The 23,768-nt window shown below is 37.2% G+C and overlaps 1 protein-coding gene across 1 annotated transcript; it reads right to left on the bottom strand.

Annotated features, from left to right (window-relative positions):
• Positions 1–811: 811 nt before the first annotated feature.
• LOC122092343 (double-strand break repair protein MRE11-like) lies at positions 812–23,768 on the bottom strand. The gene is made up of 19 exons (XM_042662659.1): positions 23,673–23,768; positions 21,967–22,086; positions 21,748–21,816; positions 21,548–21,639; positions 21,308–21,410; positions 21,121–21,228; positions 20,887–20,949; positions 20,741–20,812; positions 20,528–20,605; positions 7,702–7,764; positions 7,551–7,614; positions 4,119–4,201; positions 3,312–3,425; positions 3,070–3,147; positions 2,918–2,974; positions 2,575–2,831; positions 2,245–2,365; positions 1,841–2,041; positions 812–1,368 (listed from the first exon to the last, which is right to left on the bottom strand). Exons 1-19 carry the CDS (start codon positions 23,766–23,768, stop codon positions 1,336–1,338), a joined length of 1,872 nt encoding a protein of 623 aa, XP_042518593.1. The 3' UTR covers positions 812–1,335.

The raw sequence follows: 23,768 nt of genomic DNA, 5'->3' as shown, positions 1-23,768 counted from the left end.
CTAATGAGGATATTGCTCTTATTCCAAATTAGTTTGGAAGTCATCGGGATTCAATTTCTCTGATCATATTTGGGAATCTATTCAAATTTGGATCTCTCATATACTTGGGCTTACAGATCTCTATATCTGCTAAGTGGAGATTAGCATTGATGGCAAGTATTCTTTGGCATCTATGGATTTCATATAATGACACAGCATTGAGGTCACATCTTAAGAGCACCATTTATATTGTCTCTCAAAGTCATTATTTTGAGAAGGAATACAGCACCATTGTCACTGAACAATCTCGGTTTAAAGAAACTCATCAATGTTGATGGATTCCACCCTCTTAATATACCATTAAGATAAACGTGTATGGTCTAGGTCTTGGTTCTCCAGGTCCTGTAGGTATCGGCAGGGTTTTCGAGATCACAATGGACTTTTTATGGCTGGATTTTCTGAGTTTATGGAATCTACTTATGCTTATGTGGCCGAAGCATTAGTTGTTCGGAAAGCTATTGTTATCACAATTTGTAAGGGCTTCAAAGATATTATCTTTGAATGTGATCACCTCTAGATCTTGTTTCTTTACCCGCATTGTAAATTCTGTTTCTTCTAATTATGTTCCATTAAAAAAAAAAGTATTAGGGACATATATATATATATATATATATAATTAAAAAGTTCAAGGACTACCAATGGTTTTCCCTCCAGTATGGTTAAAAACTAAGATTTACATGCTGAAGGCCAGTCCCTAGAGAACACAGCAAGCAGAAGCATTCTACTTATCATCTTCAATAAAGACCGACGAAGAAGGGAGAAGAAAAGAAAGTTTCTAACAATCTGCTTTTCAACTAGCGTTGGAGAAAAGCTAAAACTTTTATGTTGCAAAATAAAAAGGTTGCTACCAATTATTTACAATCATAAATGAGAAGATCAAATGGCAGGGAGAAGAAATTACACTTTCAACTCGCATGCCACATCATATTGTGCAACAACAAACACAACTTTATATCCCAACTTAATGGGGTCGGCTACATGGATCTGTGCAAAAATTAGGACAAATGTAAGTAAAAGGAAAGAAGCCCAACACCAGAACGTCAGGAAAAACTCAGCTAAATGAGTTCGGTTACATGGATCATTGCTCTCCTATCGGCTCTATTTAAGGTCATACTTGGACAAGACCTAGACCATGCATGTCATTTCTCACTACTTCTATGGTCATTTTAGGCCTGGCCCTAGCATATTGTGCATGCCTAAAAGTTCAATGACTGGCTCCTCAAAAAGTAATCACACATAAATTGAGACGGTAACGAGTAAACCCTCAAGAACAAACTAAACCTAACTCAGTGGTGATCATCTCCTCAAAGCACCATAATTTCGTGTCACCTGAAATTACAGAACCAAGAGCAATCAGTCCAAAAACTAATTTGGATAAAATGAAACGCCTCAAAGCTGATGAATGAAAACATTATGCCATGATTTGACAAGAATGCCAAGTCTGAATATAGTAATACTGGGAGACTAGACCGAATTTAAGGATAAGATGACATTTAATTAACAGTGCTGATTGTTTGCTTCTTTCTGGAAAAAGAAAGGTTCAATGATGTCCGATGCTTAAGGCTTCCGGAAAGATGCATGAAACTCAGCTGGTATATAATGACAATCCTGTTGGGTTTAACGGTAGAATGCTATAGGAATGGCAACTTGTGAAAGCAATACTATTCAAGCAGATGCCAAAAAGATGAGGGACCTCAGACGAAGGGCTTCTATTTGACAAAATAATTTATTTTAGGTCTTCACAAATTGGCAGGAAACAAAATAGATGGTTATAGATGATGCTGCAAAGAAAATCATTTACCCGTGGTTGATCCTTCTTTATCTTGCTTCCCCTGTCATTGTCATCATCATCATCATCATCATCATCCTGGTTCATGAGAAACTTCTGAATGGAAGAATTATCTGATTTCCTTCCTCGCTTGGAGGACGATGAGCGCCCCCTGCCCCTGCCCCTTGGGGCAGCTCTTTTCCGTCCTCTACCAACGAGATTTTCTTCATTCTCCTTTTTTAGGGAGGGGAAGAAAGAAGGTACTGAGTTAGTAGTCACATATAGAGATAAAAGACGCTTGACAAATATCAGAAAGCAGTACAAAGGGCCAAGAATTACAAGCTTTATAAGAGAAAGCTAACGGTCACATTAGTATACATGAGAACAATTGTGGTAGTAACATCAGGATCACATGGTTAAGGAAGCTAGATACGTACCGAACTTCCCTCCACAACATCTATTTCATGTCCCTCCAGTTCATCATTTGAAGCAGAATCCACATCCTCTTCTTCCTCCACAATACTGCGAACTGCAGCAGATGTGGAAATCGAAGCAGATCTGCAAAAGAAAATAATTCTTAAGAGCTTCACAGACAAGCATGTTTTATCTAATCATATTTATAACCAAAGGGTATTTGTTCATGGGAATGCAATTATAAAACATTGTATGTTAAGGTGTTGTTACACCTCTTTTTCTTTTTGGTAAATAGTTCTCGTCTTTTTACTACAGGAAAATATCACAGATATTTGTTTGGGCCCCAAGCTGACCTCTCAGAATGGCGGATTCTCATAGCATCAAGAGTTGTTTGCTTTAAGTTACTAGTGCCCCTGCCCCTACCCCTACCCCTGCCTCTTGTACTTCTGCTTTTACCAAGTTCTGAAGCATCTTGAGACGACCTGGAAGCTTGAGATTGTTTTCTGCCTCTGGCAGTAGGCTTTGAGCTTGAGGGCATTTGGGTGGTGTCTTCATCATCACTAAATGAAACTTGACTTCCACCTCTGGTTTTACTTCTATCTCTGCCATCCTATACAAGTTGAAAGGTCAAATACATGCTTATGTGCTCAACAAACAAATCAGAAGTATGATTTAGTTCCGAGCTCATAAATTCACCTGTACGGACTGCGAAATGGATGAGAACTGGCTCGTAGACCTTTCCTTTACACGTTCCTGGAATATGACAACGAAAAGAAGGGAGAATAGGTGACCATCAATGGAGTCGGACACTTCCTACATGAAATTTAACAAACAGAATATCTACTTGCCTGCATGCACTTCTCAACTTTAACGACCAAATCTTCCTCTTCAAATTTAAGGGTATCTGATTCTTGACAAATTTTGTTCTAGGGAAGTGCAAAACAAGCTAACGGTCAGCTTTTTTCTTTTTCTTTTTTAATTTGGGGGAGTGGGAAGGGATGGGGAAGTGAGAAGGGTAAGACAAGAAAAAGAAAAATTATACTTAAGGCATATGCAACATTTTCAGAGACATGAGTATAAGGAAAATTACACGTGTTTCTTCAAGATTATACTGCAAGCAAGAGTAGAAAGCCATCTTGTCATCCTTGTTAACAAAATCATGTAAAGCAACATCCAAGTCATTAACTGGCAGTATCTCCATTTTCTGGAAGGGGGGAAAAAAATTCAGTGAGTCCCAGAACAGAAGATAAATAAAGGTCTAATACACTCATGTAATAGAAGGTCCTCCATTGCTATTCCGTTAAGCTTCTACAAATCTAAGCCAAGTTACGAAAAGAGCCAAACATTCAACGGTCATGGGATCTGAAGATTTCTTTCATCTTGACTTTGCCAACCTTGGAAAGTAAACAGAAAGCTATACAATCAGCGAAGTCCTACACATTGTCTTGAAGCTAAGACGTACACTGCACCAATTCAATACTTATCACCATAGTTATCAAGGCATTTCCTAAGCGTCGCCTATGCCAGGATAAGCAAGGTTTCAACTGACAAAGTGACAGTACACGGGGGGAATTTACAAATGGATGACTCAATATGATTTGATGTAACCAATTAAGGAGATATATCATAATATCTTTATTTTTGCCACTGTCACACTTTTTAGGTCAGATACGCAGTCTGCTCACCAACTTGATACCTCCCAGTATAAAATTAACATACACATGCTTAGAGACAATACAGATTTTTTCAGAGATCTGAATGCAAAATTTCTAGATTATTGAATAAAAAGAGGAAAACATACCATTTGAAAAATCATAATAAACCATGGTTTTATAAGTTTTAACAACAAGAGTATCAGGATAAGGAACTAATAGGAAGGTTAAAAATTGTTGATTACCAAATTACTTTCAGCAACCAGAGCCTCTATATTTTGTTGATTCAGTTCTTCTGGGCGAAGTCGCTCAGAATCCTCAATCTTCGCTGTAGTCCACAAAGAAAATAAAGTTATCTCAAAAACATATTAAATAGAAAAATTAACCCCTCCCCCAAGTAAAAAGGGGGGGATGGAGCATACAACAATAGAAGACCCAAGAACATCTCAATGAGAAGACTTTCAATCCAACATCTACCTATAGGTAGGCCCATCAGAGTGTCCCATACGGTGTGGAGCAACAAAGGCTATGGACCTTCTATTGGGGTGCAGTTTTCTTTTCTGTTTGATTTCCTAGAAAATCAAAATGACTTGCCTGGTTTGCCTTCTGTGCAGCAGTACTAGAAAGTAGAAACCTAAGATTCCACTATGTTTCTTGAGGAAGAGTCTGATTGCCTCCACTAGCTCCTATTTTATGTTAGATAAGTTTCTGCCCTGATGTAATTTAAAATCAGTAGTGAAGTCCTTCTTTGCTTGCAGTAAAGTTTATAGTATTATCAAAGTGGATATGGAACGCAAATGGTTCCAGAAAGTGTTTGCACCTACATAAGGTTTGAGTTTCCATTGTTGGAATCAAAATCAAGGATAAAAACAAAGTTGGAATTATAGATATCAACCTTGGAATCAAAACATTTTATAATAAGTAGAACAAAAAACAGACTATATTGTATGTAAAGCTAGTAACAATAGGACTGAAAGTAAGGTGGCGAAAATTGATGATAGGAAGATACCGCAAAGTGAAAATATTAGGTACCTAGGTTCAATCATAAAATAAAGGAGAAATAGAGGATGATGCTGCACAAAGAACTAAAATAGGGTGGATGAAGTGGCAGGGTGCGTCCAGAGTGTTTTGTGATCGACGAATTCTTTAAAACTTGGAGGAAAATTTTATAATGCAGTTAGACGACAAGCAATTATGTATGGGCACAAGTATTGGACAGTGAAGAAAAAACATATAAACAAACTTAGCTCAAATGAGGATGTTGAGATGGATTAGTAGTAGAAAAGAAAAGATAAAATAAGGAATGAACTAATTAAAGCCAATTTAGGGGTAGCTCCAATACAAGATAGAAAGTCGTTCAAGGTGGCATGAGTAGTAGAAAAGAAAAGATAAAATAGGAAATGAACTAATTAATAGCTAATTTAGGGATAGCTCCAATACAAGATAAAAAGTTGTTCAAGGTGGCATGTACATGTGCAACAAACGCTTTTGAATGCTATGTAGCCGAATAGCATCCGACCCCATTTAGTTGGGTTAAGGCTGACTTGAGATGAGCATCCAACATGGATGTTGTACATCATGTTTCCACTTGTAGGGGTTTCTTCCTCGTAATTCCTCAGCTAAACAACTATTAGATGCTGGTTCCTACTACAAGATAAATGTGTGCTCTTTAGTTCCTTTTCAGCTTGTAGTCATATTAAAGTGAAGAATTACCCATACTCAAATCAAATCCATAATGATAGACAGGCTGTTTCCACTTGTTCAACCCTCCCCTCCTCTGTCTAATCCTCCATGGACAATGCAGGACTGGCCCTGCATGTCCAATCATGAGAAACAAAGTAGCAATTTAAGGGCATCTTTGAAAATACACATGTAACAATGACAGTTCATTCTGAAATCCTGCTACATCGTAAAGCCCAAGTCCATATCAAGAATGGACTCTTTATGTTTTCTATAGAAGCCTTTGTAATGTTTTCATGTAATATACTGACATGCATATCAAGGTCCATTCTATAAAGAGTCTTATTTATCATTTGAAAACATCTAATCCTCATTTCCCAGCAATCAATCTCTTCCAATTCTTCTTTTCCAGTGGGTTCCAACAGTGACACAGCCTTTGACTTACATCCATGCCCAATGGCAGTCCCAAGTGAAATTTAGCAAACCAATAGTCACCTAAGACCCTCTGCCAAATCATCAAAACCTCCAATTCCAGCACTTGAAGCACCTGCCCTTTATGAAAATGAACTTTTATCTTGAAATCACTAAAAAACATCCACAAATATATCACAGCATCCATTAAAGAAATTGACAAGCCCCGCAGAAATTCGAAGTGTCATCAGAGAACTGGGGTATGATGCAATTGGATTTTTCTGCTTACCTAGAATAATTCCAGCATACCTTCCCTATCCCTACCAAATGTCAAAAATCAATGCCTCTGTTAAAATAATGAACAGAGAAGGAATAAAAGAGCACCCTGCCTTTAATGCCTTGACTTCATTAAATTACCAGAAGGGTCCTATAAATATTAAATCCATCCACTTTTTTTTAAGCACGTGCAATTTTCATAATTTTGTAAAGATTTAAGATGCTTCTGATGAACTACATTACTGATAAAAAAAAAATGATGATAAATATGTATCCAAACACAGAATAGCCCTTGACCTTCCTTTTATTTTGGTGCAAGGGGAATGGCTGTGTTTCTGCTTTGAGATCAGACTAGGGGTGGGGTGTTCTAGTTTCTGGTAGTGGATTTACTGTTTGACACTCCACTAGCAACTATTGGGTTGAGTTTATTTCTTGTGTGTTTCAGTTCTTACTTTTAGAGTTTTTGTTTCTTATGGAGAAGGGAGGTAAGGATGTGACCCTTGCACAGCATTTTTTTTCTGGGCCTTTTAAGTTCTTCTAAAGCCTCCAGGTCTACCTTTATTTGTCCTCAATTCATTTGAGTATTAATTACTGATCAAAATAGAACAAGGGAAAGAAAATTGCTTAAAAAGAACAACCCAGCGCACAATGCTCCCGCTACTGCAGGGTCAGGGGGGGGGCAAATGTATGCAGCCTTACCCCCTACTTTGCAGAAGAGGCTGTTTCCAAGTTTTGAACCTGTGACCAACATGTATGCTTGCAGATACAAAATCTTTTCAAGGTCCAAATTTGCCATAAGATTGACAGAATCTCATTTTCCAGTAGACCCAGAATATCAATGAGTAGAAGAGCTTTCGAATTTAGCATCTATTACCCATCCACCATACATATGTTGAAATTTGTAACATTAACTTTCTCAGAATATGGTACCCCATGTTAGAATAAGGCTTGTAATATAAACATTAAAAGGAAATAAACACAGCAATGGCCAACACATGGATTTTTTTTTTATATTATCTTTGGCCAACCTACTTCCTCCAATGGTGAATTGGTGATTCTACAAGTAATGGATACATTAAGATATTAAAGCCCACAAATAAAAAATGACAAAGAATCTAAGAGATAGCAACCATATCTCTTACATACTAAGTTACTAACCTTAGTCAAGTAATGCCCTGTGTTACCTTTCTGTGACCTTTACAATTTACAAAATCATAATAGAACTCAAGAGCCAACACAAGCTCCATATGCTAGGAATGCAGGTGCTTATTAGCACGTAAACAAAATCCCAACAGAATTTTTTTAATTACCTCCATGAGATTGATGCCTTTTGCTAGCCTTTGAGAAAATAAGAATGTCCTGTGGATTTGCAACCTACAGAATCCAACAAAATCTATTAAACACCATAAGAGAAGCAACTTTGCTTTCCATCTATTATGAAGAAACATAAAATGGAAGTACCTTCCCCACATACTTTTGTCCAAACCTTTGAGGATTTATTGTCATAAACCCAGAGTAATGTACCTATCAGATTGAACAAAGGAGCTGGTTACAGCAAACTTCATGGGGAAGTAAAGAAATACAAATTGTATACTACACTGTTTTTTCCATTGCAGGAACATCAAAGCAGTGAGGCACACCAATGAAGTCAAAAGACTCAAAACTGAGATGGAAGGAGTGAAGCACTTTTAACCCCAAACACAAGTATAGAGAAAGTTTCATTATGAGATCACCAGATATCAACTGATCATAGTCCACAAAGGCTTCATTAATTGATACAGACATTTCACATGCATCAAGCAAAACAAGAATTTTAAGGAATTTTAAAGGATTGAACAAATTTTTTTTTTTTCCCAGAACACATGGTAAGGCGCAAATCCCTTGCCGCCTCCAACCTCCCCTCTGAATTTTTCAGTTTTTATCAAACAAAGCAAGTGACAAAATATGCATATATCTAATTCATGCATTTGAACAAGTTCAGAAGATTTGTGAGCCCATGATTTCCCCAAATTTCACTTACCACAGTGAATTCAATTACTTTGACTCTCCCCGGAGGGGGTGAAAGCCATCTATTTCTCAAAATTTAATTCCTCGTTCAGTCTACTCCATAAATCAGGCTTCCTGGTAGCATTTAATCAAAACACTATAATAAAGCATTTCAAGACAAAATTGATGTAAATTCTGTACCAAGAATTCACTTGCATTACTTTCATCACTCATTACCACCAAGGAATCTTCACATAAATGATTCCAGGTATTGCAAGTGATGGAAGTATGAAAATTGCATCCATATGAATATCTTGCATGCCAGTCATTCTATGGAGGCCAAAGGTAGCTTAGTACAGTACCGCAAAAACAAACCCAAAAGGTTTGTCTGGGACGGAATCCGTTGGATGCAGCTCCTGAAATCTACATTCAGAGAGAATAGCATAGGATATAGAATTCCTTTAACCAATGACTGACTTTAGTTAAGTCCAAGTGGGTACTCTTATCCATCGAATGCAGGTCTCAGAACTTTTATGCTCAAAGAGAAGTGAGAATTGATGTAAGGCTAGGTAGGAACTACCCAACCCCAGTTAGGATCCCACCAATTCAAACCTAAAATCAGATTTAGAACCAATGTTCAAACCTGGCTGAAATAGGATGAATCCTGTGGTTGACTGTAGGAGTCTCTGATGGAGCTAAAATTTTGATCGATTGCTCCTCTCCTGGTGCTAAACAATCCCTTAAATTTTGGGCCCGATTGGTTGGCCAAACATGGAGATCTGAAATTTGGTTCCCAATCAGGAAACTAATGTAGACCCTCACGAACAGTTGATAGGAACTTCAGTTGGACACCAAACTCTGATCGAATGAATCCCCTTGGGTGCTCTATAAACCCCCAAAAGGGTTTCAGATTTGGATTATAAGTGAGGAGATCTTGGCAGAATCGATCAGCACTCAAACCCTGACCCTCTTGGAATCAATTTTGGTATCTTGCTGTTCTTCAATCGCCAACTGATGGGGCAGTTGGAACTTAAAATAAGCTTGGAGTAACCACTCAAACACTCTCTCACAGCAAACAAATAAAAAGGAAAAGAAAGAGAATTGATGGAGGGGTCGAGAAGGGGAGAGAAGAATTAGTGAATGGGCATCTCACCCCTCTGGTTTAGACATCTCACACAACTGCTTCCTATGACACAACAGCATAAGCCATATTTTATTTTTTTTAAAACCCAAATCTGTCTTTCATTATAATTTATGGGCTTTAAACAGCCTTACATTGCTTGGACACAAAGAAATAACAGAAAAGGAAACTAATGGACTGATTCTAACTTCCTAAACTGACTTAAGAAATAAACTTCTAAATACTTTGCCTTATATATAAAAAAGGAAGCTACTAACTTACTTGACCACTAAGCTAACCAAATAGGAAACAAAGTACTAATTAAATAAAAAAGGAAACAAATCTTCATGCTGCTGAAATCAATGGACAGCTTGAGGACTTCTAGAAACGCTGCTGATATCTTCAATTAATTGCTTAGCTGGCCAGGTCTAGAGTTTTCACTTGAAGACAAAACTGCAGGGGTTACTGTTCACGTGAACAGTGTTTTCTGGTTTTGGTGCTGGATGGTCCAACATTGGACTTGGCTCGAGGGAGCCAACAGCCCCTTCCTTGTGCAAGCTTGATCTACATCAAGAATGACATAAAAGCCTCTAACCAAAGCCAACTTAAATTAATGCCTAAAGGATCACATGGAAATCCAAGTGTGTGCATAAACAGTTAAGAAAGAATGTTTGCTGATACATCTACAAAATCACATGGAATCAACCACATACTTGAGCCACATAGAGGACTGACATGACATATCCAATCATTGGATACATAGGTTTGTCTTTGGAATGGAACATTTCAAATTTCATGACACATCTCACCAGTATGACATGCTATGTATTGGGACTCTGATGTAGAGTAGCAGATTTAAGTTTCATCGTAAAGATCAAGATCCAAGAAAAGGGATCTGAGATGGATCCAAATGTAAACTGAATCTGAGATGAAAAGGTGGCATGTTTCTCAGATCTAAAAGGAGGCTTGGACCTAAAAAAAGGTCAAATAAAAAGTGCCTAGCAGCAGCAGCATCATAAGTTTTATCATTTCTTTTGGGGGCTGTTTTCAGATGGTCATAACTTATTGTTTTGAGTGATTTTGTTTCTGTTGGAAATGTTATTACTTATAAGTTACCTATCCAATGAGACCAATATCTTGTGATTCTAGGTTGTGTTGTAACTTGTAAGAGTTATGACAAATTTATTGAGGGATGTTAATCTGTACCAGGATTCCTTTTTTTACCTTCATGTGTAGTTAGTTGAAGGGTTTTAGTAACGCTAATTTTCATCTTTTCAATTATCAATAGATTTTAAAAATTGGCACAGGACAAAAGATGAAGAGGATTTAAAAATGAACACACTCAATAGAAACAAAATTAAGATGATTTTAGGTAAAGAAAGGGCTACAAAACATAAGGATCTCTATAACAAGTTAGGCACAAAGGAAGGGTAAAAATTTATCAATAAACTAGCCAATCTGAGGGAAAGGAACTTAGGAAGAGTTCAAGGCGACTCAAGGAGGTGGAGGCCTCAGCGCTTAGGTGACGAGGCACCCACCTAGGTAACGCCTAGGCAACCAAGGGCACCCAAGTGTTAATTTTTATCTCCCCTCTTTTCCAACACTATTTAGTATGCAACATAGAACTTATATTATCAAAAATCAACATTAAGTCAACAAAAATCAAAATTAAGCCACATCTTGTCATCAAAAAAACAACAATAAGTCACAACTAGTCATCAAAACATTTAGAGAAATGTTCTTGTTCTCTCATAATTTTGATATATCAAATGATTTTATTTTTACACGAGACTTTTTGTATTAGGTAGAGTATAAAACCAACTTTCCAACATATCTAAGGATGTATGCATTCTTAAATGACATTAACGCCTTTTAGTTTGCATTCTCATTCTAAATTCTTAGAATGAGGAAAGGAAAGGGCCTTGTTCTGGAATGCGACAAAAGGCCATTCCAGGTTCTCGTTCCAATAAAATCACACATTCGAGTAAAACAGTATTTAATGATTTGAAGCCCCAATATGTGTTCCTCATCTTCACTAGTCTATCTCGCCCCGTCTCTGAGGACCGATTCGTGAGAGAGCAGTGTCCAGCTCCGATGAAGTAGCAATGCAACGGGATCACTAGTTCTGTAGGGTGATGTGAGGATCACCAGCTCTGGGAGAGCTGCGTCGCCAGTACAAACGCAGAACCAGTTGCAACAGAGAGATCAATAGATCTGTAACAAATGATAAAATGGGAGACGCCCAATAGATTCTCCCCCCCCCCCCGCGCCCGTCTACTTGTGTTTTAAGTTGTTGCTTTGCTTTGGTTTTTGATTCCCTGAGTTTGAGGAATGGATGTTAGGGTTTTAAAGGCACTAAATTTACGGAAAGGGAGAAGTTTCAAGGGTTTCAAGATTTTGATGTTGTGGGACTGCGAGGACTTGAGTTTCCAAGAGTTGAGAATTAAGCAGGAGTCCCCCCCCCCTTAGGTTTAAAGGTTGGACTCTTGAGGTTTTGGCTATTGAATTTTTCTTCTTTCTCCGTCTTTTTCCATTGGAGGAGCTTCTGCTGTCTCTTTCCCGCTTTTCTTATAAGGTGTTTATTTCCTATGTAGGGTGTATGTAGGTATGCGTGTGCCCAGTGGAGTTGTGGCAGCTTCTTTGGTTCTTCTCCAGTCAACGTTTCCCTTTAACTTGGGCCTGAGGATGCTTACTCTGGCCAAGCCCCTCTCCACTTTTTCTTCCCAAAATTTAAAGAAAAAATAATAAAGTGATTGAGCCATTTTGTCTTCTCCTATATGTCTAATATGCAAGTTCCTTCGGTGATTTATTGTTAATTTTCAATCTTCGGTATAACCCATGAGATGTTTGATGAAATGGTCCAGCACTTTGAAATAAAGAACACATTTTATCCAAAACAATGTTCGCATTCTCAATTAAGAATGTGTTCTAGGTTTTGAGAATGGAAATGTGCATTCTCAGAATGGGAATGCATACCAAATACAGCCCAAAATTGCTTAAATCCGAGTTGTATTGACAAAATTATGCTCCAAATAAACTTATTTTAAGGTGAACGAATGTTGTTAAAATTGCATGAATTAAAATAAAGTTACAGACATCAAAACAAAAGATTATTCCACCACACTTTTGGTTTTTAGCAATGTTTTACCATGATAAGATATATAGAATTTTCATATTTGAAAAAACCCCAGCAATTGAAAGTTAAAAATTTCCCCTACAACCTAAAATCCAGCTTTTGTTTTTCAACTTGGAGATTGACTTTTTATCCTTTTAGAATTTGATTTTGACTTTTTATCCTTTTAGAATTTGATTTTTAAACTATTTTTATTAGATTCAAATAGAGGGAGTTTGCCTATTTATGAATAATATTTCAAGTAAATGGTATAAACGCTATTTGGCACAAATAAGTGCCAAACTTGATTCGATACCATTTTGAGGCGCCTTGCACTAAGGCGAAAGTTGCCTAGACCCCAAGAAAACTGCCTGGACACCTAGGCGACACCTTGACAAGTATGATTTCAACCATATTATATGTATTAAAATTTGAGGATTGTAATATTTTAATAAACGATGAGGAGATTAACTAGAGGTGGACTAACTATTTCTACAATTTACTAAATGAAAATAATACAAGTAATATTATTTTAGAAGTTTATAATAACCATCAATAAACTACAAATTATAGATATATATATATATATATATATAGAAGATTAGGGCAAATGAAGTAAAAGAAATCTTTAAAAATATGAAAATAAGTAAAGCAAAAGGTTCAAATGGTATCCCAATAGAAGTTTGGAAGAGTGTAGGAATTTGTAGATTATCGTGGCTCACTAGGTTATTTAATAAGATTTAGAGCACAAGGAAAATGTCTAAAGAATGGAGAAGCAACATTGTGGCACTGATTTATAAAATAAAGGTGATATACAAAGCTGTAATAACAGAGGAATTCAGTTCATGTGTCATTCTATGAAATCATGGGAGAAAGTAATTGAAGCTCCACCTGAGATAAGAAACTAATATTTCAGAGAACAAATTTGGTTTTATGCCAAGGAGATCAACCACGGACATTATTTATATTTTCTTAGAAGACTAATAGAAAGATTTAGAACATATAAGAAAGATCTTCCTATAATCTTTATGATGCAGCTCGGCGATGGAATTAGTTGCTATCTTTGACTTGATTTTTATTTACTTCCTTTATTGGTTAGAGATTAGATTAACAGTCTTTTATTTAGATTTGATTTTTATTTTAGTTGCTATCTAGGTTTAGTTTCCATTTTTAATTAGCTTCCAAAATTATGTCATTATTTTTTCTTTATATAGCCCTGTAATGGAGAAGAACTCAGTTTTTTAAGATTTGAATGAAACTGAAATTATATTTTGGATGAAATTATGGCTGCCGTGGGCTGCTTATCTCTCGTTCTCCTTCTTTGAAGTTCTCTTCTCTGATTCTCTTTTTCCTCTTTTCCATTCTTACTTCCCATTATTTCTTCTTCTTCTTCTTCTTCTTCTTCGTCATTTTCTGGTTTTTTCCCTCCCAGCCCCTGTTCTGGGCAACAGTAGCAGGTTCAGAAGAAAGCTTCGCTGAAGCTAACATCCAGTGGATTGACTCTGATACTTGGGTCGAAGGTTGCTACCCTGAAGGTAACCCTAACCCCAGAGAATCACCTACAAAGTCTATCGGTGCAGTGGGTTACGAGACTGAGTTCACGATTGATTTCAGTTCTAACGCCTGATACAACTTTCAGAATCTGTTTGCTTTGATTCTTTAGATCTCTAGCCCATCTATTGGTGGAATTTGATACAGTTAGGGAATACCAGGTTCCCCTAAGTTTCTCGTGCAATTTGGGGTCTCGGTTGAGGTGCTCGATCGATTTGAGAAGCTCCGTTATTGCTGGCTTCAAGTTTATTTCGTGGAGTCTAAAGGTTGAAGAAGGCAAGAGTTTTGAAATTATAAGTAAGGACAGAATACTTTAATTATAGAAAACCCCCCTTTCCTAAAAATTATGTTCTAATATTCCCCAATTCTATTGTAATTCAGAATAAGCCCTTATATTAAAGTTTTTAGTTCTAGAACTACCAAGCTGCCATATAATCATTTCTAAGGCTCAGCTTGTTTCTGAAATTACAAGAATACCCTTTAACCATTGTACTTGAGTTTAATTACAGTTTTGCCATCTAGTTGAAGCCCTATTTACAATTTTTCCATTCAATTTTTTAGGTTGAGTTATTGTGGGCCCTAAACGATCCGACTCCCTCAGATCTGCATCAAGTGGTATCAGAGCAAATTTCCTGTCTTCTCTAACCATGACAGGTCACATCACCAATGCTGAGTTGCACAAATTATATCGTTAGTTAGCCCAAAACCAACAGAATACTGATGCTAGGCTAGAGAGGACTGAAGCCAAGTTTGATAAGTTTATGGAAGAGATGATTGCCTTTATGAAGAGGTCCGACAAGCGAGCTGAAGAAGGATCCTCTACATTACCTCCTCAGCTCAACACTTTACAGATTAAAGATACACCTCAGAGGCAGCAACTTGATCCAGTTGTTCCCCAGGATGTTACTCGACAATTTTTTGACAGAGATTATGGCATCAAAGTTGAGGTTCCTGAGTTCAGTGGTGAAAAGGGACCTGAGGAATTTCTTGACTGGCTTACCAAAGTGGAGAGAATTTTTGCATATAAATCTCTTCCAGACGTGAAGAAGTGTGAACTCATTATCACCAAGTTTATTGGGTATGCATGTTCCTGGTGGGATGATGTACTACATGCAAGGTTTGTTAGAAGACTTGGACCCGTTATCAATTGGGAGGTCATGAAGCAAATCTTGACTAAAAAATTTGTTCCTCTCAATTATGAAAAGGTAATGTTCCATAAATTACTTAACTTGCAACAAGGGAACAAAGATGTGGATTCATACACCCTCGAATTCCACAAACTGTCTTCAAGGTGTCGACTTCAGGAAACAAACCAGCAACGGGTGATGCGATATATCAGTGGGTTAAGTACTGCGATTCGACTTGAGTTGGCTAACACTAATCTCAGGTCTATTGATGTGGCAATAGCTCATGCCAAGACAGCTGAAGAGAAGTCCATTTATTGGAAGGGTATGCTCAAGACTTCTTGAGTTTATAGACCTCCACCACGTATGGAGGAAAAGAAGCCTTAAGCTCGCAGAATTGAAGAAAAAAGGTCAGAGTTCAACAAGGATAGTGTTGGGGTGAAGAATATCATATGCCATAGTTGTGGCAAGAAAGATCACTATTCCAACAAGTGTCCCAACAGGACTCGTTCTGTGAACGTAGCAGAGAAGCAGCCAACAGAGAAGAGTGAAGATGAATCTCATTTATATCCTTATCCCCTCGAGGACGATGATATTGCCGATGATGAAGATGAGGATGTAGAAGCTCATTCAGCTAGCCTTTCATCTTTTTCGAATAGACAAGTTGATAAGGCTCCTCTCTTCAGACAGAAGGGTACTTTCCTGCACGGCTCCGACTATACTGATGTTCATGCAGTTGTTGATACTGGGGCAGAAGCAAATTTTATATCTGCTGAATTTGTTCGAGCACACAACCTTCCACAGAAGCAGCTTTTCAAGAAGATTCACATGCGAGGTTTTGGACCCACAACTCGAGAAGAGGCCACTACAGTTGTTCGAGTACACTTACAGTTTGGGCTACAGTACCATGTGACTTGCTTGGTCACCCCATTGGCACATTACAACATTCTTCTAGGGCGACCTTGATAGGGACATGCAGGCATTCTCTATGATGGCGCACGGAACACCATCAAGGTGAAGCAAGCAGGTTGTATGTACTTAATGAGGCCACATGCATTATTACACATGCCACGTCGTCAACTGAATCCTGCTCCAATGATACATCAACCTATTCTCCCTCCTCTTAGGGTTATGTCCCCAGCTTCTGTTTCGAGATACGTGCCACCTCATCAGCGAGCAACTTACAAGGGTATCTTGGGAGCACAACCTAACTCGACGGAGTCAAGTTCTTTTAAGACCGGGAGAGTTGATGCAGCTCGGCGATGTAATTAGTTGCTATCTTTGACTTGATTTTTATTTACTTTCTTTATTAGTTAGAGATTAGATTAACAGTCTTTTATTTAGATTTGATTTTTATTTTAGTTACAATCTAAGTTTAGTTTCCATTTTTAATTAGCTTCCAAAATTATGTCATTATTTTTTCTTTAAATAGCCCTGTAATGGAGAAGAACTCAGTTTTTTTAGATTTGAATGAAACTGAAATTATATTTTGGATGAAATTATGACTGCCGTGGGCTGCTAATCTCTTGTTCTCCTTCCTTGAAGTTCTCTTCTCTGATTCTCTTTTTCCTCTTTTCCATTCTTACTTCCCATTATTTCTTCTTCTTCTTCGTTATTTTCTGGTTTTTTCCCTCCCAGCCCCTGTTCTGGGCAACAGTAGTAGGTTCAGAAGAAAGCTTCGCTAAAGCTAACGTCCAATGGATTGACTCTAATACTTGGGTCGAAGGCTGCTACCCTGAAGGCAACCCTAACCCTAGAGAATCACCTCCAAAGTCTATTGGTACAGTGGGTTACGAGACTGAGTTCACGATTGATTTCAGTTCTAACGCCTGATACAACTTTCAGAATCTGTTTGCTTTGATTCTTTAGATCTCTAGTCCATCTATTGGTGGAATTTGATACAATTAGGGAAAACCAGGTTCCCCTAAGTTTCTTGTGCAATTTGGGGGCTCGGTTGAGGTGCTCGATCGATTTGAGAAGTTCCGTCACTGCTGGCTTCAAGTTTATTTTGTGGAGTCTAAAGGTTGAAGAAGGCAAGAGTTTTGAAATTATAAGTAAGGACAGACTACTTTAATTACAGAAAACCCCCCTTTCCTCAAAATTATGTTCTAATATTCCCCAATTCTATTGTAATTCAGAATAAGCCCTTATATTAAAGTTTTTAGTTCTAGAACTACCAAGTTGCCATATAATCATTTCTAAGGCCCAGCTTGTTTCTGAAATTACAAGAATACCCTTTAACCATTGTACTTGAGTTTAATTACAGTTTTGCCATCTAGTTGAAGCCCTATTTACAATTCTGCCATTCAATTTTTTGGGTTGAGTTATTTGGTCATTATTGTGGGCCCTAAGCGATCCGACTCCCTCGGATCTGCATCACTTTATTGATTTAGAAAAATCTTATGATAGAGTTCGTAAAGAGTTAATTTGACAAGTTTGTTTTAGAGAAGAAAAATGTTGCAAGTAAATACGGGGACATAATTAAAGATACATATCATGATGCCTAGCGTAAGAAATGTGAGGGGACAAGGTAGTGAATTCCCAATTGTTGAATTACACCAAGGTCCAACTCTAATCTCATATTTGTTTGCACTGATCATGGATGATTTCACTAGAGACATTCAAGATCAGATCTCTTGGTGTATGCATTTTGCAAACGAGATTTTTTGGTGGATGGAACAAATGACGGGATAAATTTAAAGTTGAATTTATGAAAATCAACCTTGGAATCAAAAGGTTTTAAGATAAGTAGAACAAAAACAAAACATATGATTTGTAACTTTAGTAACAATAGGACTAAGAGTGGAGTGGTGAAAATTAATGATTGGGAGTTGCCATCAAGTGATAACATTAGATACTTAGGTTCAATCAAGAATAAAGAAGGAGAAATAGAGGATGATATTATACAGATAATAGGGTGGATGAAATGGAAGGGTGCATCTGAAGTGTTGTGTGATTGACTTATACCTTCAGAACTCAAAAGGAAAATTTTATACAACAGTTGTATGACCAGCATGTTATATAACCTATGAAAAGAATCCACTCTCCCATTAAGGATAGAAGGGATAATTGGACAGGAATCTGCCAGCAGTGGTTTTGGAATCCACCAAAACCTGTGAAGAGAATCCACTCTCCCACTAAGGATTCCACCTTATCTTTCACTTGGAATTCACCAAGCACACTAATGAATCCACAACAGCAAAGCTTCAAAAAACTTAACTAGCATATTAGTTCAAATAATCAATGGGGAGTCATTGGCCTTTACATCTATTTACAATGCATGCTACTCCAAATATGATAGCATAAAGACTCAATCACAGATTACTTATCCAAAAGAAAATAATAAAATATTGCAACCTATTTTACTTAAAGACCGTGATGCGGATCCGGGTTCCAAGAACAGGAATCGGATCGCTTAGGGCCCACAATAAAGTAGTAAACTCAAAATATAAAGAGTAATGGCAGTTCTGTAATTAAACTGAAGCTCAAGGGAGGTGGCAATTAAGTAATTACAAGAAACTTAGAAAGGAGTGGCAGACTTGTAAATAAATGGGATGTTAAAAGGGTAAAAGGAGGTTAAAGTAACTGATGGGATATGAAGGGGATTAAGAATTATTGTGAAGGGATAAATTAGGAAGCAAAATTAAGGCAAAGGTTAGAGGGTAAAAAAAGAAGAAAAGTAGGGGTATTTTGGAAACACAAAGGACAAAAGAGACTAATGATAAAAGGAAAGCACCTTTTAGAGATAAGAAGCCCACGATTCTGATTTTAGGGGTTGTCTTCAACCTCTAGACAGCCAAGGGGACTCATTGAACACCAAAACAAAAAAGAAAAAGAAGAAAATCGACTTCAGCCCTGAGAACCTCTTTCAACAGCTCTTAATCTCCAGATCTGCTGTCGCCTAAGCCTGCTGGACCATTCCAAACTAGTATAGCTCAAGGGTTCAAGCAATACTTAGAATAAAGAGTTCTGAAACCTGGAAGCAGCGGTAGTTGCATGTGGAGGAACTACCCAGTTCAGGCATCAAGTGAACCCAGATTTAAGGGGTAATTTTCCCTCTTTCAGCCCTCTTGAATCCCTCCTTCAAATAGATTCAAAAGCCTTCCAATAAGAGGAAAGGAATTTCTGAAACCAGATCAAACGGACAGCAAAGTTGCAGGCTCCTTCAGAGGGTTGGATCTCACCACATACGTGAGATGTAGATGCCCAACTTTCCAGGTTAAGTCGCCTTTAGGTAAGGATTATACGTACCAAATTTCAGCCACAAAACTTGAGGATTGAGGGAGCTCGATTCAACTGTGGACTGCTGCAAGTATCGCACTAAGAGAGAAAGGAACACTAATATAGAATGATAGATTGGAGGAAGAGAAGAATATCAGAGAAGGGAAAAGAGAAACCAGAAGAGTGAGATGGGTAGAGAATATTAGAGAAGGGGGAGAAGGAAACCATCCATGGCAGCCAACGATTCCAACCAAAACATACTTCTTCAAATTCATTCAATTCTTTTAAAAAAAAAAAAAGAGTTTTCAGTAGTGTATTATAAGGCTATAAAAAGGAAAATCAAAGCATAAATTGGTAATTAAGTAAAAATGGAAACTAGCCTATATAGCAACTAAAATAAAAATCAAATCTAAATAAAAGACTACCAATCTAATCTCTAACCAATAAAGAAAAGTAAATAAAAACCCCAAATCAAAGAGATCCCTTCCAAAATCATCGCCCAACTGCATCAGACCGACCCTAGAAATAGAGAAAAGGTAAAGATAAGTTGGATTCCAGCATCATGCCTATTCCACGTAGAGATAAGATAATATAAAAATACAAAGTAAAATAGAAAACCACTACTACGTAATCCGGTATTCCTAACTCCAACCTATATTTTAGGCCCATTAAAGTGGCCTATTACAACAAAAACTCCTTTGACAGTTTGACCAAAGGACTAGCACATGTAGCCCAGCCCAAGGCTTTCCACTAAATAAGCCCACTTTTCCTAATCTATCTACATCAAGAGGTTCCCATGTAAAAGGTGCAAGGATACCTATGGGGATGTCCTTGCTTTGTTATTTTGGTCAGTTGGTCCTTTAATTAGAGAATATTGATCATTTGAACTGTTTAGCCCATTGCTTGCTGCTGTTTCATTATTCACAGATCATACACTGAATTCTATTTCTTATTGAAATTGAGAGGTCAATTGAACCCTGGACCTGCTCAGTTGAAATCTATATATATAAATCGGCCCTGCATGAGAATTTTTCCAAAAGAAAGTACTTTCAAAACAAAGAATAACATGTGCCACTTACTACATTCAATACAACTGAAGCCATAAAAAATTAAAAGCCATTAGATTTCACTATAGACACCTAAATCAAAGCTAAAAGAGTGTACTATTATTACCTTTATTCGGACTAATGGAAGCTTTACCGCTGATCCACTGACAACCTTTCTGCTTGATTTTTCAATCAAATTTCCAACCTAAAGCAACAAGATCTTATTAAGATATAAATAGATAAATGTGGCCACCACAAAATATTTAAGTAAAGAAACTAAAAACAAGGATCTCCAAAGTTCAGAAATTTAATCTTTAATAAATGTAGCAGGAAATTTTACCACTTTGTCTAAATGTTCAAGAATGGACGTTTGATCATTGGGATCAATGCCCTCCTCATCCTTTAGTACAACCTACACAATGGCAATGAACACTGTAAGAGACATCCGTTTAGTAAAAGATCATAGCATGCCACTAGCTTAGATACCTCAGCATATTCGAAAGGTCTCACTGACTTCAACGGAATCTTAGATGGACGGTATTGATTACCCTATAGAAGGAAAGCACCAATAAGAAAGAATCAATCCCTTTTCTTTTTTCTTTTTTCTTTTTTTTTTTTTTTTTTTTTTTTTTTTTGGGGGGGGGTGGGGGGGGGGTGGGGGGGTGCTGATAATGCTGCCATAAAATGAAATGCAAAATAGGAATTTACACAAAGAAAAACCTTAATTTCTAAGAGAAGGACATGCTTTGGCTTTGCTTCCCCAACAATTAGAGAAGTTGCAACAGAAGATCCCGGTTGAGTTATATGGAAGCCCATCCCTGGAACTTCCTGTGGAAATTAGAAACTATGTTTAGCAAGATACTGAAAGAGAGATTAATTTAAGGAGAAAAATGTACACAGACAGCACCTGAGGGTCAACCAGGCACTCATGCTCATGCCCCCATACTATGAAGTCCAGGAACCGTGGCAAGAAGTGCTCATTTATTGCATTTTTAGGGTTTGACTTTACCCTACAGATCATGAAAATGGAGTAGTGAACATAGTAAGCAGCTGAAAGTCTATGCATAAAGTATCTCAAGTCGTAACATTTCCACAAAATTCTCTTCATTTCATGTGTTATAGAACAATCTCTTGAACAGTATCTTACCTGTTTTGATGGAGAACCAGAATGTTGAACCAATCTGACACTGGACACCCTTCTTTTGATTCAGGTCGCATCCATTGTACAGCATGTGGTGTCTGAGGCATCATGTGGTAAATCCAACAAATATTTTTTAGAAAAATTATCAGAAAAAATCTCTCCACAGAGATGATAAGATTTGTACAAAGTCTTGAAGTGGGAAGTACCTGAAACATTCTATTGAGCCTTTCATCTCTGATGTTACCTAAGCCATATAGAGCTACAGCTGTTGAACCCTGAAATTCGGCCAGGAAAGAATTTGAAGTCAATCTGTAATAATTAAAGAAGCAAAGACATACTTCCAGTAATGACGTCAATAAGAATTTAGGCAACTCTGTAACTAACTTAGTGCACACTCCCAACAGTAAAAGCTCACTGTGACTAACCTTCCTGACAAGAATAGGATGGAGGGTGATCTGACCGACACCAGATCCTCCAAGAATCATTTTCCCAAAATAATTCACAAGATTGCACGCAGAGAGGATATCAATCGCAGAAAGGTTGTCCTGACACCATCACACAAAATATAATGTTTCTGGTAATAAAAAAGGGCCACGAAATGCAGCCTTTAATGGTCAATGTTCAACATAGATCCCTCAATAGCTTAACAGCATTTAAGGATCAAGACAAACAGTATAATAATCTACTAAAGAAATTAGTCATTGATAGATATTTTGAAACTAAAATGGCCACTAATGCATCAGGTTTCCAGCCAAATAAAGAGAGTTCTAGATTTCTAATTAGTGTCCTGATCATGGTCATTGTAGAAACTGAAATATTTCAGTGATCTCAAGCATAGTTTTAAAAAAATGGACCCGAAAAGATGGTCGGACCAGCTTAGACTGGAATTGGCCTTTTTTTTCAGTCTGGTTTAAAGGCCCTAAATTGCCATAATACAGGAAATACTGGAAGAAAAGGGGTGGGGGGTCTGGAACTGGCTTCTTTTCAGCTTGAACTCCAGTTTGAAAGACTATGATTCTAATTTCTTTTCGGGGGGATGGAGAGGGCACCAAACTAATTTCAACTCAAGTAAGTCAATATAAGGCATGCCAAACACTGTCTTTTCCAGTATTCTATAGAATGAGCAATGTGAACTATCTGCTTCAAAAAGACAGTTTAGAAACAAGTCAAAAATAAAGAATTATATTATGTAATCTTTGGTGATTATAACCAAAACCACGTTGATTTTATATCACCTCAATAGATTTCAACCGTTCCCCAAAAAAAATGTAGATTTCAACTAAAACCACCAGAACATTTTTCCCCCAAGTTTTGCCAGGGGCCTAAACTGAAACATTCGATGATTTCAACCAAAATTAGTCAATGTTCAATACCATGTTTCAGCTGCTACAAGAAATGAAATTCACATTTTTAAGGACTGCTTTGGTGATTTTATGTTTTGATAAAGCAGCACAAGGAACCAAATTTTCAAAAATAGGTTGATTTCGCGACTGGGAAATCATGTGAAAAAACATTGAAATCATCAAGTTTTCCTCTTTTATTGCATAGATCAACTCACAATCTTATACAATTGTGTAGATGCATTAAACATATGTATTATTAGATGCATATAATATATGTATTATTGATGCAATTGTCATTTGTTTGTGACTTTTCAATACTAGAAAGAGAGAGAGAGAGAGAGAGGTAATTTGGCTCTTTCCTGCTATTGTTATGAGAAACCCCTAAAAAGTTGCTTAATCCCTTCAAATTCCATCAAATCATTGTTTGGCTTGAAGTAATTGCTTGAATCCAGAGCAAAATAATAAATGTTGACCCCAAAAAACAGGGAAAGAAAAAAAACATACTGGTTTTCCCCCCAGTTGCTATTTGGTGAAATAGCATCACTTTGATCATTTTGAGTGATTTTGACAGGAAAAAAACAAAAGGCCAGACAACAACAAACCACAAACTCAGCCTTATCCCAACTTAATGGGGTCGGCTACATGGATCCATACTCACAAAGTAGGGGGAAAAAGAAGGCCAAACAGAAAAGGGGGATTTTAGAGATGAAAATATGAAAGATGAGCTTCAAACTTCAATTAAAATTTTGTAGCTGGCATAATTATATATTTTGCTGAAAATTTCATACCTCAAGCATATTGAAAACACTGATCAGTATAACAAGCTTTCTGTTTTCCAAATTATAGCTTCCATCAGACAATGAATGGAAGGATGAAAATTTCAT

Source organism: Macadamia integrifolia, chromosome 10 (assembly GCF_013358625.1).
Source record: "Macadamia integrifolia cultivar HAES 741 chromosome 10, SCU_Mint_v3, whole genome shotgun sequence".
Classification (NCBI taxonomy): Eukaryota; Viridiplantae; Streptophyta; class Magnoliopsida; order Proteales; family Proteaceae; genus Macadamia; species Macadamia integrifolia.
This window is presented reverse-complemented; position numbering and strand designations above follow the sequence as displayed.

Coding starts and splice junctions, on each gene's coding strand:
- LOC122092343 (XM_042662659.1), bottom strand. CDS start 23,768: ATGAAATTTTCATCCTTCCATTCATTGTCTGATGGAAGCTATAATTTG. Junction 21,411..21,547: donor CTGGTTCTCCATCAAAACAG/GTAAGATACTGT, acceptor CATGATCTGTAG/GGTAAAGTCAAACCCTAAAA. Junction 20,950..21,120: donor TCCTTCTCTTAGAAATTAAG/GTTTTTCTTTGT, acceptor TTCCTTCTATAG/GGTAATCAATACCGTCCATC.